The sequence below is a fragment of the Malus sylvestris genome, chromosome 12 (genome assembly GCF_916048215.2).
Source record: "Malus sylvestris chromosome 12, drMalSylv7.2, whole genome shotgun sequence".
In the NCBI taxonomy this organism is placed as follows: Eukaryota; Viridiplantae; Streptophyta; class Magnoliopsida; order Rosales; family Rosaceae; genus Malus; species Malus sylvestris.
In genome coordinates, this window is record NC_062271.1 from 8,686,547 (window position 1) to 8,704,042 (window position 17,496).

A 17,496-nucleotide genomic window follows, 5' to 3' on the forward strand; every position below is an offset into this window, starting at 1 on the left:
AAAAAAAATGTTACAATTCCTAAACCCTATTGTAACCAATAAATAAACCTTAATAGCAAATAAAAACAAGTATTATTGTTATTACATACCTTAACGTAACTATACAAATGTAAATACATTGTAATAATAGTCACCAACACTAGCAGTAATTGCACTATTGTCAGTATTTTAAGAAAAAATGCTTGTATCTTTCTCACTTACCTTTTCATTTCAACTTCTTTACTTCACTTAAAGTCACGTGTATCCCCTAGCACTCAAAAACTAAAGTTTTAATTATAATAAAATCTCACTATTTTTTTGAGTAAATTGTAGCAATGATCCCTTAACTTTAACTCAATTGGAGCAATGGTCCCTTAACTCGTCAAAATGTGCAGCTATGGTCCTTCAACTAAAAATTCATTGTCATTGGTCCCTTAACTTTAATTCAATTGGAGAAATGATCTCTCAACTTTAACCTAATTGGAGTAATGGTGTGAAATCTCATCCCCGGAATTTCACCATTTATTACGTTTTTCGTATTTTAAATTCGTATTTTTATAAGTTTAGTAATTGATTAATTATCGAGTTGGAAGTTTCATAATCAATCTTTATCTTTCGTTGATATTTCGAAGTTACAACTAGTATTTTTTAAATAGATCTCGAACCCACGAACGCATAGGCGAAAACCGTTTGCGAATCCGAATTATAACGGTATAGTTACTGACATTTGAAGTTGTGAACTATAAATTGTAGGAATTGTTTAATTTCCACATGTGGGCTAAAGGTTAAGTTAGTCTAATAATAAAAAGGGAACAATCAAATTTTTGGAGGGTAGAAAGGACCAACTAAAGGGAGAAAAGCAAAAATCATCCCTCCCCCATTTGTGAACCCGTGTGCTCCACCAGCACCCTTTCAATCTGGCCAATTTTAGGCCAATTCCTCCTTTTCTCATCTAATTTTCCTATCTCCTTCACCTACAACTTGCTCAACTATCTTCTTCCTTCCATCTCCACCAAAAATTAAGGATTTTTAAGGCCTAATTCGGGTAGAACTCCACAGGAGAACCGCGGGGTTCTTGACGACAAATTGTCGTTCCGGAGAGTATCACCATTCACCATCACCCTTAATCAACTTCCCTTGGACCTAGGAACAATACCCAACTGGTGGGTGGGGTGTTGGAACACCAAGGAAGCCGAATTGAAGAACACCCACCTTAGGGTTTCGACGGGTGCGAGCCAAATTTGAGGACCTTCCCGACCAAATTGGACTCGACTACAGGTATAAAGTTTACTCTACTTGTTGAGATCTTCATTCTAGTAAAATTTGAGAATTTTTGGAAAAAGTCGAATTTCCCGATGTGTGACATTCGATTTATGAAAATGTTATTGGTTGAGTACATTATTGATAAGGTCCACCACTTGATTATTCTAACAATTCACGATCTTACCATTGAATTGACACCTAATTTTAGTATGCTATGGTAGATATTGTTTAAGGACCTGTTGACCCTAAAAACTACCAAGCCTACGTGGCGCGCAGGCCGAGTAATTAGTAAGCTAACTACGTCATTCGGTTGTGTGTGGGGCGTGCCAACTCGTTGGCTGAGCTCGGCCGAAGAGTAAAATTTGTCAATGTTGTGTTGGGTGCGCTGCTGACTTCTGAAATCTCGCGACTGCGGACGAGGAAGGAACACTCTTGGCCTTCAGGTTTTAGAGCCTGAAGACAAGGTTGCTAGTTCTGCGAAGTTCAATATCAAATTCGGCTTTCAATGTGCCAAATGTAATAACTTGTAACACCTCACTTCGTCGAGAAGGCTAATGAGATGACCTCGACCAATAAGGATTCGGAAATCCTTCTCGATTGAGACTTGGATAGGTAACCAACCGTCCTCGCCGCAGTGCTGTTGATGCCAACAGAAGATGCTGCGAGATCGGCTGATTCTACGGTGACAGAGCTATCTATGCCGACTGAAGATATCACCGGTTGCTTCCACAGTGATGTTGATGCCAACGGAAGATGTGTCAGTGAAAAGAGAAAATAAAAAATCTCAAGTTGTTGAGAGAGTTTGCGCATGGCAGTTGTGTGTTAAATTGGAGAGCTTTTCATGTTGCTAATACCCCGATACTTATAATGCTAGTAGGCTTTAGTGCTTGTTGCTTGCCGGGAGTATCCCGCGTGCAGAAGTAATATTCCTAAGAATATTAGATAATCCCTCATGTAGGCGCTCCCACTTTTTTGGGATGTGATAATGCATGAAATCCCATTGACTTGGATTTTTAACATATGATAATGCAGCTCCAGTGGATATAATGCATGCAATTGCATCAAAACCAATCAACGCCTACCATTATTTGGAGGCAATCCAAACTAATGGTCCAATCCAAGTGCCATGCATAATAATAGTGAATTATCATGCCGTGACCTAATCCAAACAGATTTGATGCTATCCTGATGCCAGTCATTACCATGCACGACTCTTCACTTGCGGCTTCTCCTGATGTGGTATATCCTAAGCAGACCCGCATAAAGAGATAGAGAAGTCCTCATTCAACTATTTCTCCACGCATGCATTAATCTTTCTGCCAATTAATATCCATCTGCCAACCCAAAAACCATGCATTAGGATAAAATCCAAACTGAGCCTTATCTTCGATCTTTTGATTCGATAGCATTTCAATCTTTTGGACTCCTTAATTATCTCTGCATTTTAGAAATAATTTTCAATAATTCCTCAGATAACATCATGATTATTAAAATCATAATAATATCTAGAAAAATTATTAATTAATCATCTCAATCTTCTTTCAATCTAACGGCTCACTCATTCTACGGCCTCGATTGCTCGGGCCGATAGTATAAAATCGGGTCCAAACATTGCCCCCTAGTTTCCTTGAGCTTCGGCTCATAAGCCGAATGGTTAAGGAAATTAGCACAGTCGAATAAATATATGGTCGAGGAATCCACTCCATAGCCTGACATGTCTTGAAAGAGACCTTAACGATCAGGCCAAGAAAACCAAATGGGATAGAAGACTCAAGGACTCTCACCTACTGCTCCTCGTGGTACTCGGGATATATATATGTATATGTTAAGATCGACACCGACGCCACCGAATGGATATAATATGTCTCGCTCGCTAATTCATTCCCATAAATTGTGATTTGTCGCCCTCACTTATTGAATATCAACTTTCTCGGCTTCATTAATCCGAGACCAAGACCTTCTTCGTGAAATCACAATATTAGACTCCTCACCATATCCCCAATACCGATTATGCGACTGGAATACATAGAGAAACATATGGGATGGATGGTCGGCTTCCTTTACATCTTTGATTGCCACCAGCCTTTCGACAACAAAAATAATGAGCCGTGTATATATATTATGTATACTTCAACCACCAAGGAAGGATGCTGCATGCATGCATTGAATGGCCACTAAAAATGGCCCAATTTTTTAAACTTCCACCGAATGCCATTCTTTTCAGTACACAACTCGGCAAACTGACCGCCGAGTCAATGTAAAATTACCATAAATATCTTGACTCTAAAAAACCTCTCCACTTCATTCAGTCGTCTCAAATGGAATCACAGTCAGCACCACATTTTACTGATAACAAGCACAGGTGGCCTTCTACACACATCCTTCCTCGGCTTGGCGGTCGAGCACACCATCTTTTGGGTTGCCTCCCCAAATGTTGCCCCCCTTATTTTCTTATGCATCGGCTTAAAGGGCCGAATGGTTAAGAAAATAATTTTCTTATTTATTTTTTATTTTTTATTTTTTTTTAGCGAAAGAAATTGAAAACGGTTAAATCGTAATCAGGAGGAGGCCAACGAAGATTTATTCCAAGCCGAGATCTTTTTTCATCAAAATTTTCATTTTGAGATTTTCCAAAGCCGAATAAAAGATTATCTGCAAATATGTTCGGCTTGACGAAAGATTTTTTATCATTGGCCGCCGAATGTGTTGAACAATTATTATGCCCCCCAGGCATAATAATTTTGCCAATTTCGACTTTTAACTCGAACAACTTAGCCGAATGGGATTTCTCTATATCGGCTTTATCGCCAATAATCATATCGATTGGCGTGGTTTTTCCGGCTAGGTCTATGTCTCGGCCTTGTTCGTCATTGGAGCATTCCTCTGATGAATCATTTTCTAAGTCGACCTTTGGCTCAGAAACTTGAACTCTTACTTGTAGGCCTACCACACTTTTAATCTCAACCGAGACAACAGGTGGCCTAGGTTTTTTGTCGGCCGTCTCGACAATGTTCTGAGGTCGAATTTTGATTATGGCCAGAGCGGAAATTTGCCCCTCGGCCTTTTAATCCAACCATTCTTCAAATGGAATTGATTTAAACCCAATAAGCGTTTTCTTATCGAGCCACTCATAATATCGATCTCTATCTTCATTTAACCATTGATCTTGTAAGTTGTGATGAACCTTCACCTTTATCATTTGAGAGAAAGATTATCGCCTTTGTTCATTTGCTTCAATGATCTGGCCAAGGTGTTTTTGTTGTTCGACAATTTCCTTGAATAGGCGCCGAATCTCATCCCGATCATGATCTTGATATATCATATGAACTTCGTAGTATTAGCACTGGGTCCCACTGAGCGTGCCAAAATGTTGACCCTAAAAATTACCAAGCCTACGTGGCGCGCATGCCGAGTAATTAGTAAGCTAACTACGTCATTCGGTTGTGTGCGGGGCATGCCAACTCGTCGGCCCAGCTCGGCCGAGGAGTAAAATTTGTTAATGTTGCGTTGGGTGCGCTGCTGACTTCTGAATCTCGCGACTGCGGCCGAGGAAGGAACACTTTCGGCCTTCGGGTTCTAGAGCTTGAAGACAAGGCTGCTAGTTCTGCGAAGTTCAATATCAAATTTGGCTTTCAATGTGCCAAATGTAATAACTTGTAACACCTCACTTCGCCGAGAAGGCTAATGAGATGACCTCGACCAATAAGGATTCGGAAATCCTTCTCGACCGAGACTTGGATAGGTAACCAACCGTTCTCGCCGCAGTGCTATTGATGCCAACGGAAGATGCTGCGAGATCGGCTGATTCTACGGTGACAGAGCTATCTATGCCGACTGAAGATATCACCGGTTGCTTCCACAGTGTTGTTGATGCCAACGGAAGATGTGTCAGCGAAAAGAGAAAATAAAAAATCTCAAGTTGTTGAGAGAGTTTGCGCAGGGTAGTTATGTGTTAAATTGGAGAGTTTTTCATGTTGCTAATACCCCGATATTTATAATGCCAGTAGGCTTCAGTGCTTGTTGCTTGCCGGAAGTATCCCGCGTGCAGAAGTAATATTCCTAAGAATATTAGATAATCCCTCATGTAGGCGCTCCCACTTTTTTGGGATGTGATAATGCATGAAATCCTATCGACTTGGATTTTTAAACATATGATAATGCAGCTCCAGTGGATATAATGCATGCAATTGCATCAAAACCAATCAACGCCTACCATTATTTGGAGGCAAGCCAAACTAATGGTCCAATCCAAGTGCCATGCATAATAATAGTGAATTATCATGCCGTGATCTAATCCAAACAGATTTGATGCTTTCCTGATGCCAGTCATTACCATGCACGACTTTTCACTTGCGGCTTCTCCTGATGTGGTATATCCCAAGCAGACCTGCATAAAGAGATAGAGAAGTCCTCATTCAACTCTTTCTCCACGCATGCATTAATCTTTCTGCCAATTAATATCCATTTGCCAACCCAAAAACCATGCATTAGGATAAAATCCAAACTGAGCCTTATCTTCGATCTTTTGATTCGATAGCATTTCAATCTTTTGGACTCCTTAGTTATCTCTGCATTTTAGAAATAATTTTCAATAATTCCTCAGATAACATCATGATTATTAAAATCATAATAATATCTAGACAAATTATTAATCAATCATCTCAATCTTCTTTCAATCCAATGGCTCAGAATTTTACTCATTCTACGGCCTCGATTGCTCGGGCCGATAGTGTAAAATCGAGTCCAAACAGGACCTTAGGGACTTATAAGTGAAAATCTAGTGATTGGATCTTACGGAATAAGTGACGTAAGATCATGGACCCTACCTTAGAATGACGGTTCGATTCCTCATTAAATATTGTTGTGGGAGACATATGAGAGTTTTTAAGTATGTGAATTATCGAAGGAAATCTAAATGTGGACTGTTCCTTGTTTAGGTGGTGATAGAACGTGATGCCTTGACTCTTGTGCTAGGGTGTATTAACGCGGACTCCAGGTGAGTGACTTTAACATAGGTGATATTGGTGGTTACCTTGTTTTCATAATTGTTATCCTGTGTGGATATGACTTGGTTATATATATATATATATATGTTTTATATTGAATTGTTATTTTTAATGCTTAGCCATTGATTCAAGTTATGAAATGAGATTTAACGTATGTATATTGAAATATAGTTTGATTTGTTTGATTGGCATGATGTGATGAAATTTGAAGGCTAGTGGTGGGCCGTTAACCCATTGTGATGGGGATTTGTTGCTTCGATATTGTTTCAATTCCTGCTTCGTTGATCCGTTCTAAATTTAGTATTTTGTGCCTTATTTCCCTTGGTTGAGCTTTTGTAAATTCAGTAACTTGTGCTCGTCTCATTTCTTTGAGCCGTTATACATTATGGTTGTTGGCAGTCCGCGATTCCGTTGAGTGATGGTCCGGAATCGTATTCACTAGGATTCCGTTGAGAGATAGTCCGAAATCCTTCATACTCTACGATTCCGTTTAGTGATGGTCTAGAATCATATTCACTCGGATTCCGTTGAGAGATGGTCCGGAATCCCTCATACTCTGCGATTTTGTTGAGTGATGGTCTGGAATCGTATTCACTTAGATTTTGTTGAGAGATGGTCCGGAATCCCTCCTACTCTACGATTCCGTTGAGTGATGGTCCGGGATCGTATCCACCTTGGGTTTCATTGAGTTTGGATTAAGATAGCTTCAAAGGTGTAGGCTTCAGCCGAACTATGTCGCTTTACCTTACTTTTCATTGTGTTGTATGAGAATATGACTGTGAGATGTTGTGATTGTTTTAGACGAATCGTTGAATGTCTGGGTAACTCCTCAGGAGTTTTCAAAGGTTTGGTATTGATTTCTCATGCATGATTTTTTTATTCAAGGTTTATAAATTGTGATTGATGGTTGGCTTTAGTATTGTATCATATTCTTTGTATTATTGTCACTCACACGAGCTTCGCAGCTTATCTCGGTTGATGTGTGCCCGATGCACCATTCCGATGGTGTAGGCACTAATCATATAGAAGACAGGTTTGAGTAGACTTCGAGAAGTCCGTAGGTGGGGGTAGCAGTGCGGTTATCAGAGACGTGGAACGTTAGCTTACCCTTGATTCACTCTTGTGCTTTATCTTTTGGGACTTCCTTTTGAGCACTTCAAACTTGTTCTTAGTAAAGCAAAGATTATGTTTTTTTTTTTGGGATGTGCATAATTGTAAATATCTTGTGAAGAACTTAGCCACCTTCTTTTTAGTTTGGGTTGCAGTTAAAGTATTTCATTCCGTATGGGATGTCATATTCAACGAATGTTATTTTTCCTTGCCATGTGTCAATTTGTGACGTACGTTGGGATCAGGACGTGACAAATGGTCCCTCAACTTTAACCCAATTGTAGCAATGGTCCTTCCAACATAACTCATTTTGACAATATTCTAACGAAGTTGATGAAAAGGACTATAACTATATGTTTTGATGAGTTGAGGGACCCCAATTGTAGCAATGGTCATTCCATTATAACTTATTTTGACAAAATTCTAACGAAGTTGACGAATATGACCATACTTACACATTTTGATGAGTTGAGGGACCAATGGTAATGTATTTTTAGTTGATGGACCATTGCTCTAATTGAGTTAAAGTTAAAGGACAATTTCCACAATTTACTAATAGTATAACTAAACTTTTAATTTATAAATAAAAAAGTAATTAAGTTTCTAGCTTTACATGTTAGTAGAATACACGTGGCATGAGTAGATGTGAGAATGTTGAACTTGAAATGTAAGTGAGAAGATTTTTAGCACTCTCTTATTTTTAATTGCATTATTGCCTGTTTGGTAGATTTATCAAAGATATAAGGAGAAAAAAGAGTTTGTACTTTTAGAACATTAAAGTCTTAGCTTAGTAGGTAAATAGAACCCAGATGTAAATTGATGAGTACCAGTTAGAAAAGCAAATAAAAAACAAGCGTAAATATGAATTGTGGCTAACATTTCTCTAGTTGAATACTTCTAGATTTTTAAATTCCACAAAAGTCTTGATATGTCCTTATTGAGTACCCTTCTCTTAATGTGGTTTTTTTTTTGTTCAACATCCTTCATCATCTTGTTGAAAATTCTTGGTAAACATTAGACAAATATAAGACAAAGGATAAGGATGCCATTTGATGGAAAAAGACACGAAGGCAGATTCTCTGCCCACCCACTTCCCATACTCTCCCATGCTCTCCTGTTGGTTAAGCCACGTCAACATTTTATATTACTATTCATTTTTGTCTTATTATCTCTATAAAAAAAATAATTGTCTTATTATCTCTATAAAAAAATAATATAAAATGTTGACGTGGCTTAACCGTGACCACACAAAACAAGAGGGCACAGAAAATGGAAGGGCCGAGAATCTGCCTCCTATTAAAGATATAGCGAATTTGCATGAAAAACTTTATTACTTATTATAGGGACACAAACCATTAGAGAAGCTTAGTTGTTAGTTTAGAAGGGCCTTATGATGTCGCACAACTCTACAATTTTTTAATGAGATCATTTTTTTTATACAACAATATTGAGCATATTAAGCGATCAATATTTTATAGGGAACTTTAACGAAAAACACCCGGTACTGTTCACTTTAACGAAAAACCACATTTTAACACTAAAAAGTCAATCCTGGTACTATTCACTTTACCCTTTATTTTGTCCTTATCATTAAAACTCAAAGTTTTCAAGCCCTTTTCATTAGTTTTCCTTATTTTATATTAATTTTTTTATTTACAAGATTCAAACATGAAACTTTATACATACAAGTGAAGAAAAATAATTACTCAGTATTATTGTGTAATGATATTACTCTTCACTTGTAAGTGAGATGTCTTAGATTCGATTTTCGCAAAAAGAGAATTTGAACCATATTATTGTTAGCTCATTGTGAGACTAAGCTTAATGCCAAAGGTAAAAATGAGTGGATAGAAAATTAGTCATGTGGCTCTAGTCTAGTAGCAACATGGGAAAAGAGAGAAAAATTAAGAAAACATTGGAAATCTAAAGAGGGTTGAAGTTACAAATAGAAAGGTAGGAAAATGAGTAATCAAATCGCAACTAAGATAAGCAAATACCTATATTTCTGTATTATTTTTAAACTTATCATAGTCTTGTTCCAATGTTAGACCAAACGTGGGATGGGGATGGGATGGGACCGTATATATGCTTACTTATCTGCAAAATTCTTTTCTTTACTGTCAGTGGCCAATCCACCATCTTCCTTCTAACTAGAAGCAAGATCTTGATTCCCGCCAGCAGTCAGTTTGCTTTGCCAACTTGGACACAGCTCTCAGAGGCGCGTGTCCCTAAGCGCGTGGGATAACGAGTTGTACACTAATTTCAACAGTTGCCATAAGAAAATATGAGCTAGCCACCCAACCCAACCCAGGAGGAGGATGCAAAAAAAGCTATAGGGTGCGTTTGGTACGTGGGATGGGACGGAACAGAGTGGGACGGAACTGTTCCGCCCCACGTTTGGTGCCTTAAAATTGTGTGGAACGCGCGTCCCACGGAACGAAAAAGGGTCAGATTTTGGTTCCCCCTCCCCCCCTGGAACAGGTTTTTCCATCCCGTGGGACACAATTTTTTTTTTTTGGACAACAATACCCCTTTTATTTTTCATTAATTACATTGTCTACCTCCCTTCTCTCCCGTAACCTCCCTCTGTTCTACCACAAACCCAGTAACCCAATCCCTTCTTTCCCGTAACCTCCCTCTTCATCCACCACAAACCCAGTAACCCAATCCCAGCAAACCCATCCGATGACGACGACGTCACCACCGTCACCAGCAAACCCCTCTTCTTCTCCGGCGTCGTCACCACCGTCACCAGCAAACCCTCTTCTTCTCCGGCGCCGTCACCATGGAGCCGTCACCAGCAACCCCTCTTCTTCTCCGGCGCCGTCACCATAGCCAGGCCGACGACGACGACGACGCTGCACGGAGGATGATGACGACGCTGCAGGGAAGACGATGACGACGCTGCAGGGAAGACGATGACGACGCTGCAGGGAAGACGCTGCAGGCCGACGACGACGACGACGCTGCACGGAGGATGATGACGACGCTGCAGGGAAGACGATGACGACGCTGCAGGGAGGACGATGACGAAGCTGCAGAAATTGATTGAAATGAATTTTGGGATTTTTCTGTGTTTGATTTTGGGATTTTTCTGTGTTTGATTTTGGGATTTTTCTGTTTTTTTTCTTCTTGTAATTGTTTGCTGGTGACGAGATCTGAAATTGATTGGAGGGTTTGCTGGTGACGAGATCTGAAACTGGATTGGTTGCCGAGAAAACGAAGGAAAACGAAAACTGGGGTCTGATTGTTTGAGTTCATACTCGCACTCAGCAATTGTACAAACAAGGCTAAGTTAGTCATTTAACACGAAATCCAAACCGTTCCGTCCTACGCGTACCAAACATAACACGAACCTCCGTTTCGTTCCGTCCCGTCCCGTTCCGTTCCGTCTGCGTACCAAACGCACCCATAAGGATCACATCAAGTTTCAAGTCTCCGCTGCTCTCTATACGCATTTGACTGCCAGATAATTTAATTAAATTGGTACTACGATTTGAAAAAGTTTACATTTGATTTTAGTCAAAAACGATATATTATTAATAATTTATTGTAAGACTAAACTTATTTATTTTCTTGAGTGCATTGTTAAAAAGAAAAATTACCAAACTTTGAGCAGAGACGTCCCTCAATTAAATTAGATTAAATTAAATTTAAGCCTCCTTTTTCCCCTTTGTCAGCTCCTTTCCATTTCTCAACTCCATCAAGGCATCAACCCATCTTCCTCTCTCGACTCTCTCTCTCTCTCTCTCTCTCTCTCTCTCTCTCTCTAGAAAGGAAGAAGCAGGCAGCTCCTCAATAAACAAACCCATCTCCCATCTCCCATCTCCCTCCTCTCTCTCTCTCTCTAAAACATGGGGGGGAATCCAAGAAAATAGCTTTGCTTTCTCTGCTATTTGAACATCTCTCTCCATTCCTCATCCGGGGTTTGTTCCCAGTCCATCAAACTCTCTCTCTCTCTCTCTCTACAAAACCCAGAAAGCAGAAAACTACAAAACCCAGAAAGCAGAAAAAACAGGGGAAAGCAAAAATAAAGATCAAAGCTTTTTTTTTTTTTTTTGTGCATAAGAAATAATGGGGCGGTATCAGCGGCATCACCACCACCAGTGGAGAAAAGTTGACAAGCCTTGTGCAGCTGCAGAGGAAGACGAAGACTCACAGACCACTACCTTTCTAATGGAGTTTGCAAACTCTGGTTATTATTACAAGAGAACAAGTCCCAAGCTTCTCTATCTCCTCTTCATCTCCTTCCTCTCTTGCAGCTTCATCTTAGCCCCTCATCTTTTCAGCTCCAACACCACTTTCTCTCTTCTATGTAAGTCTCTCTCTCTCCCCCCCTCTCTCTCTCCTCTCTCTCATCTTTTTTTATTATTTTCTTTGCTTCAATCTTGCTGCATGTGTATGAGTATGTTTTCTTATTGCGGTTTTTGTAGATTCAACACCAACGGAGGATATGAAAGTAAATGTTCCCTTGTGTTCTTCAATCTCTAATGGTGAGTGCTCTGCCTTTCCCTTTCTCTTTTGATTATTTGGGTTTTTGGTTTTCTCAGACAGTATTGATATACTGCTAAAGGTGGCCACTGTTTTATTCGAGCGATGTTCTAATCTAATCTAAAGTACTGGGAAAGGGAACAGGATTTGAACTTGGGTGCAGAGCGCGAGCACACTGCTCTAGCCAACTTGGATACGACCAAGTCTGCGGTCGGATTTTGGTTGTTATCATTCGCTTAGGGCCCATTTGGTTCATGAAAAAGAAAAGGGAAAGGAATGGAAACTGAGAAAATTCAGATTGTAATCCCATCACGAACTTCAGATGCTTTTGATTATTGATGTTTATTTTGTTAATACAAATTAATTGTAATTTCTGTCTGTGCCTTCAGGAACTATATGTTGCGATCGAAGCAGTATTCGTTCAGATATTTGTGTAATGAAAGGGGATGTAAGAACACACTGTGCTTCCTCCACTATCTTTCTCTACCGATCTAAAGAAGGAAGTAGCTTCCAAAATCATGTTTCTGATGTTGTTGAGGAAAATGAAGAAGATGAAACCGAGGAACTCGGGCACGCAAAGGTCAAACCGTATACACGGAAATGGGAAACAAGTGTCATGGACACCATTGATGAATTACAGCTCGTTGCGAAGAAAGACACTCTGGGGATGCACCACCGGTGTGATGTCCAACATGATGTTCCGGCAGTGTTTTTCTCAACCGGGGGGTATACCGGTAATGTCTATCACGAATTCAATGATGGGATTATGCCGTTGTTCATTACTTCCCAGCGTTTCAACAAGAAGGTTGTGTTTGTCATTCTCGAGTACCATAATTGGTGGGTGACGAAATATGGAGACATTGTTTCTCAACTATCAGATTATCAACCCATAGATTTTAGTGGAGAAACAAGAACTCATTGCTTCCCTGAGGTCACCGTTGGTCTGAGGATTCACGACGAGCTCACTGTGGATTCCTCACTGATGGAGGGAAATGTGAGCATTGTTGACTTTCGAAATCTTCTAGACCGAGCCTACTGGCCTCGAATTAGAAGTCTTATTCAAGACGAGGAACGGGAAGCACCGGAGAAGCATTCTGCGTCTCTGGCATCTGAAAGCTCTTTCGAACCTGAGAGTGAAGTGCAAGAAGATCAATTCAAGAAGCCTAAGCTGGTCATCATATCTCGAAATGGATCAAGAGCGATAACCAATGAGAATTTCTTGGTTAGAATGGCGGAGCAAATTGGGTTTGAAGTTAATGTTTTGAGACCTGACCGCACGACAGAGTTAGCAAAGATTTATCGGGCCCTTAATGCGAGTGATGTCATGATCGGGGTTCATGGCGCTGCCATGACACATTTTATGTTCATGAGGCCTGGGTCCGTGTTCATCCAAGTTGTTCCCCTAGGAACTGAGTGGGCAGCGGAGGAATACTATGGGGAACCTGCAAGGAAGCTCGGGTTGAAATACATCGGCTACCAGATTCTTACTCGAGAGAGCTCGTTGTACGCCAAATACCGTAAGGATGATCCTGTTCTTAGGGATCCACAGAGTGTAACCAAAATGGGATGGGAGTACACAAAGAAGATCTATCTTGATGGCCAAACTGTGAGATTAGACCTCCGAAGATTTCGGAAGCGATTGGTTCGTGCTTACGATTACATCTTCCACAGCTTGAACAGTCGCCCCCATCTTCCATCACAGTAATTCTGATGGTTTTACTTCAATTTTTAACCTTGCATGAATCATTTTGAAGGTTGTAGATGGCATAAAATGTGTACTAGGAAGATTATTGCTGTATATAAATGTGACCTATGTAAATTTAGAATTGCACAAAGACGCTTGATTTTGGTATATACTTCGATGTTTTGAGCAACTCTATTCTTTTCTTCTTGCACCCGTTTACGTTTACCATTCAACTTTCTGCCTCAAAAGCAATTTTTTTTCTTTCCATTTAAGTGAATTTGTAACAAATTGAACTTTTTATTCTCTGTTGTCTAACTTTGCTGCAAATTCAAAACTCCAATTTTTGTTTCTTTCTGCAATTTTCTCTTGTCGATATGTCTGTTGGTCTGTAAGTTCAACAAGCTTATGGGGCATTGTGTTTGTTTGTAATGGTGACGTTGACTTACGAACACTGAAAAATTGGCTGGCTAGTGAATTTGAGATAATTGGAGCATTGGTTTCTAAAGTTTAGTTTTATTCGAGTTTTGGTCACTGTACTAAACATTTATGAGTTTTGATCTTGAACTCTTATGAAATAATGGTCATTTTGGTTAACAATCGTTATAACTTCCATTCCTACCGTTTTAATCCTTTTAATTTGGATAAAAGAATTAACGATATCACCTGTAAAGACCGTTGTTTTATGTAGTGACAAATCCAACGACCAGTACTCATGAATTTTTTGTATGAGGCCGAAAATACCAATTTCGTTAAATTCTAGAGACCAATGCCCTAGTTTTATTTGTAAATTTAGCCATGTTCCCTAGCTATATTTTCTGCAATTATCATATATTCTAGTTGAATGGTTTTTGCATCCTCTATGATTGGCACATGCATCTTTTAGGCCAAAACATTGATAGGAAACTACCATCTTTATGCATTTGAACCCACCATGCATGCTTCCAGCGTTTGGCAGCCTGTATCCCTTTTGTCTGCATCCTTAACCAAATGTTTCTGCATCTTAGTTTCTCCTGCAAGATTTTATTATCTACTCTTCCTTTTTATTTTTCGCTAATTTTATTTAAGAACATTGACTAAACAAGAAGATTCTCTTGTCTCACAATCTGACAGCATAAAATGCTTATTTTGTTGACTCGATTTGAACCCTTGATCGAATTAATATCCATATGAACACGTACTTTAGATTTACGGTTTGATAATATAAGTATTTATGTGGCGACCTACAAATATAAGCACGTGTAAGATTGTTTTTCTGTTTGCCAAACAACCAAACAAGTTCATCACACGTGAATCAATAAAGGATCTCTCTAAACATCTATTTTTTAAGGTATTATTCATAGAGTTATATAAATGTCATAACTATTCTCCATGCATGTGAATATAGTCAGAAGAATGCATTATTGCATCCATCCAAGTAGCAAAGGTATGGAAGTACAATAAGTGGTCAAGTGATAAGGGTGATGACTCCGGCTTCTAATAAACAAAAAAATGTGGAAGGTTTCGAGTTCGATGCTTTGAACTGATGAGTTTGTTTGACAGTGGTCAAGTGATAAGGGTGTGGACTGCGACTTCTAATAAACAAAAAAATGTGGGAGGTTTCGAATTCGATGCTTTGAACTGATAAGTTTGTTTGACAGTGGCCACGGGCAGGGTGAAATCCCCTATAGCCTCTTCAAACTCGAAAAAATAATAATAATCGTAATTGGTCACCAATCGTTTCATTTAAAAAAATAAAAAAAAACTTTAACAAAGCTATGGGAACGTTATACTACTTCTATTTCTACTTGAACTGAAAAAGGCTATGCAGCTTTTCAACCTTTTTATTTTATCTTTTACCTTACGAGCAAATTCATCTTTTATTGTGCACAAAATTGAATGCATTGAGATTGAGGCGACTTTGACAAGGCATAACCTAATTTCTTTTGGCATTATTTTCCATGTTTAAATGCAATGGAGATAATCCTTACTTCTAGTCAATAATGTATTGTGCATGAGTTTGAAATATCATTATGGTGACATCTTTGTTATTTACACTCTACAATGTGAGCTCGAAACTCTTTTTTGTAATTAAATAAAAGAGATCACATTGATTGACATCTCATTGTAGGCAACTTTTTTCCTTTTTTATCAACTATATTTTACACCCTACATGTTTGATGCAGTTTTGAAAATGAGTCCTGAGGTTCCAGTTTCCTTATGTTTGATGTAGTTTTGAAAATGAGTCATGAGGTTCCAGTTTCCTTACATGTACAATGAGGTTTGAAAAATATATCAATTTACATTTTTTGTTTCTTTGAATGTTTAATCCTCCTTTAACTTGATGAGTTTTCTTTGTCAATTTGGTAGAAATGCGACTTACACGTTAAGTGTCTTAAGATCACCACATCATTAATTTTTAATGAACTATCATAAATTCGACCACTGACGCAAATTTGATACATTTGCAAGACCTTACGGTGCAACGTGAGATAATTAAAACTCTGTTGCTCATTTTGGAAGTCACCCAGATCTAAAGCTTGTAAAATATAATTAGCCATTCTTTTTATGAAATGATTAACGATAAGGGGTGTGCTATCCACACATCTCTTGTTAATTTCTGTCCGTTGATTTTCTTCAATTCATCCGATTCGACGGTCGAAAATTAGAAAAGTGTGTGAGAAGTAAAATGGGATGTGTGGATATCACATCCCTAACAATAAAGGTGGCAGATATAGAGGGGACCACATGCCACTTGGTTTTGCAATTCGCAATTCACATTGCAGGAGGATACCCCTGCCAAAAAAACTAGCCGTTGGGATTTCTCAAAAAAAAAAAAAAAAAAAAAAACTAGCCGTTGGGCTTATTGGTTTCTTCAGTTGAGGAAAATATCTTTTTATTTTTTTATTTTTTTATCTTTTAAAAAACAATGTATTTTTAATAATCTCTATTAATTAATAAAACTCTCTTTGTCAATCAAGAGAGGGTGAAAAAAAAAATTAGTCTTCTATCACAAAAAAAAAAATGATGGGCAATAATGTAATTTCATAGGTTCAATTTTTACTGTTTTTTATTGAAACCTCACATACAGGTGATATTAAAATAGCTTCAATATATATATATATATATATATATATATATATATAAAATAATAAAAAAAAAAAACAAAAACAAAAACAAAAACCTCTTATTGCCTCCATGTTCTCTCTCTCTCCCTCTCCCTCTCTCTTTCTCATTTTCTAAAAAAATGTGTTCATACACACAAAATATGTAGGCAAATGCTAGTATATAATTAAGTTAAACTTGACAACAAAATTAAAGACCTTTTCATCATTTCACATCTCCTATACAATTTTCCCAAATTTTATTTAGGCCCTCCATGTCCAGACACTTTTGATAGAAAATTTCGATTTGTACTGTGATCGTTAACAGACTTTTATCATGACGACTAGATTAATAGTATTTTTTTTTTAACCCACAGGGTTAATCTAAAATTAAAAGCTCACTACAAGAATCGTAATGAAATGAGACATAAACACAATGTCATTTATTTTACTATTTTTCACGAGTGAGAGGTTGGGATTTAATTAAACATTATTTAGTTAAATCTCAACTGTTCTTTCTTATCTTTTGATGCTTAAGATGATCTAGTTAAATCTCAACCCTTCTTTATTACTTTTTGATACTTAGAGAGCAAAGCTCTTTTGCTCTCAACCTCTCTCTTTTTGTAAATGTTCCCAAATTATCTCACATGGAGGGGGCTACGGGGCACATATGTAGTTCAAACTCTGCATGTCATGAAATCTGTTAGGGCTGGTTTGGTATTGCTGTACTTTGAAAAAAAACTGATTCTGCTATGCTGTGAGAATAAGCAGCTGTAAAATAAAACATCAGAGTGTTTGGTAAACTTTTTTTATAAAAGTGCTTTTGAAAAAAAAAACAGTATTATAAAAGCCGGTTTTTCAAAGCTGGGTTTTGCAGCTTTGT

At 38.3% G+C, this 17,496-nt stretch overlaps 1 protein-coding gene across 1 annotated transcript; it reads left to right on the top strand.

Moving 5' to 3' along the window:
- The first annotated feature begins 11,014 nt into the window (after positions 1-11,014).
- On the top strand, positions 11,015-13,723 carry LOC126594548 (xylan glycosyltransferase MUCI21-like). Its single transcript, XM_050260912.1, has 3 exons — positions 11,015-11,673; positions 11,792-11,851; positions 12,239-13,723. Exons 1-3 carry the CDS (start codon positions 11,433-11,435, stop codon positions 13,552-13,554), a joined length of 1,617 nt encoding a protein of 538 aa, XP_050116869.1. The 5' UTR covers positions 11,015-11,432; the 3' UTR covers positions 13,555-13,723.
- Positions 13,724-17,496: the final 3,773 nt, after the last annotated feature.

Bases quoted from the DNA above. Each gene is read 5' to 3' on its own strand.
- LOC126594548 (XM_050260912.1), top strand. From the start codon at position 11,433: ATGGGGCGGTATCAGCGGCATCACCACCACCAGTGGAGAAAAGTTGAC. The intron at 11,674-11,791 runs GTAAGTCTCTCT...CGGTTTTTGTAG, and splicing joins CACCACTTTCTCTCTTCTAT to ATTCAACACCAACGGAGGAT. The intron at 11,852-12,238 runs GTGAGTGCTCTG...CTGTGCCTTCAG, and splicing joins GTGTTCTTCAATCTCTAATG to GAACTATATGTTGCGATCGA.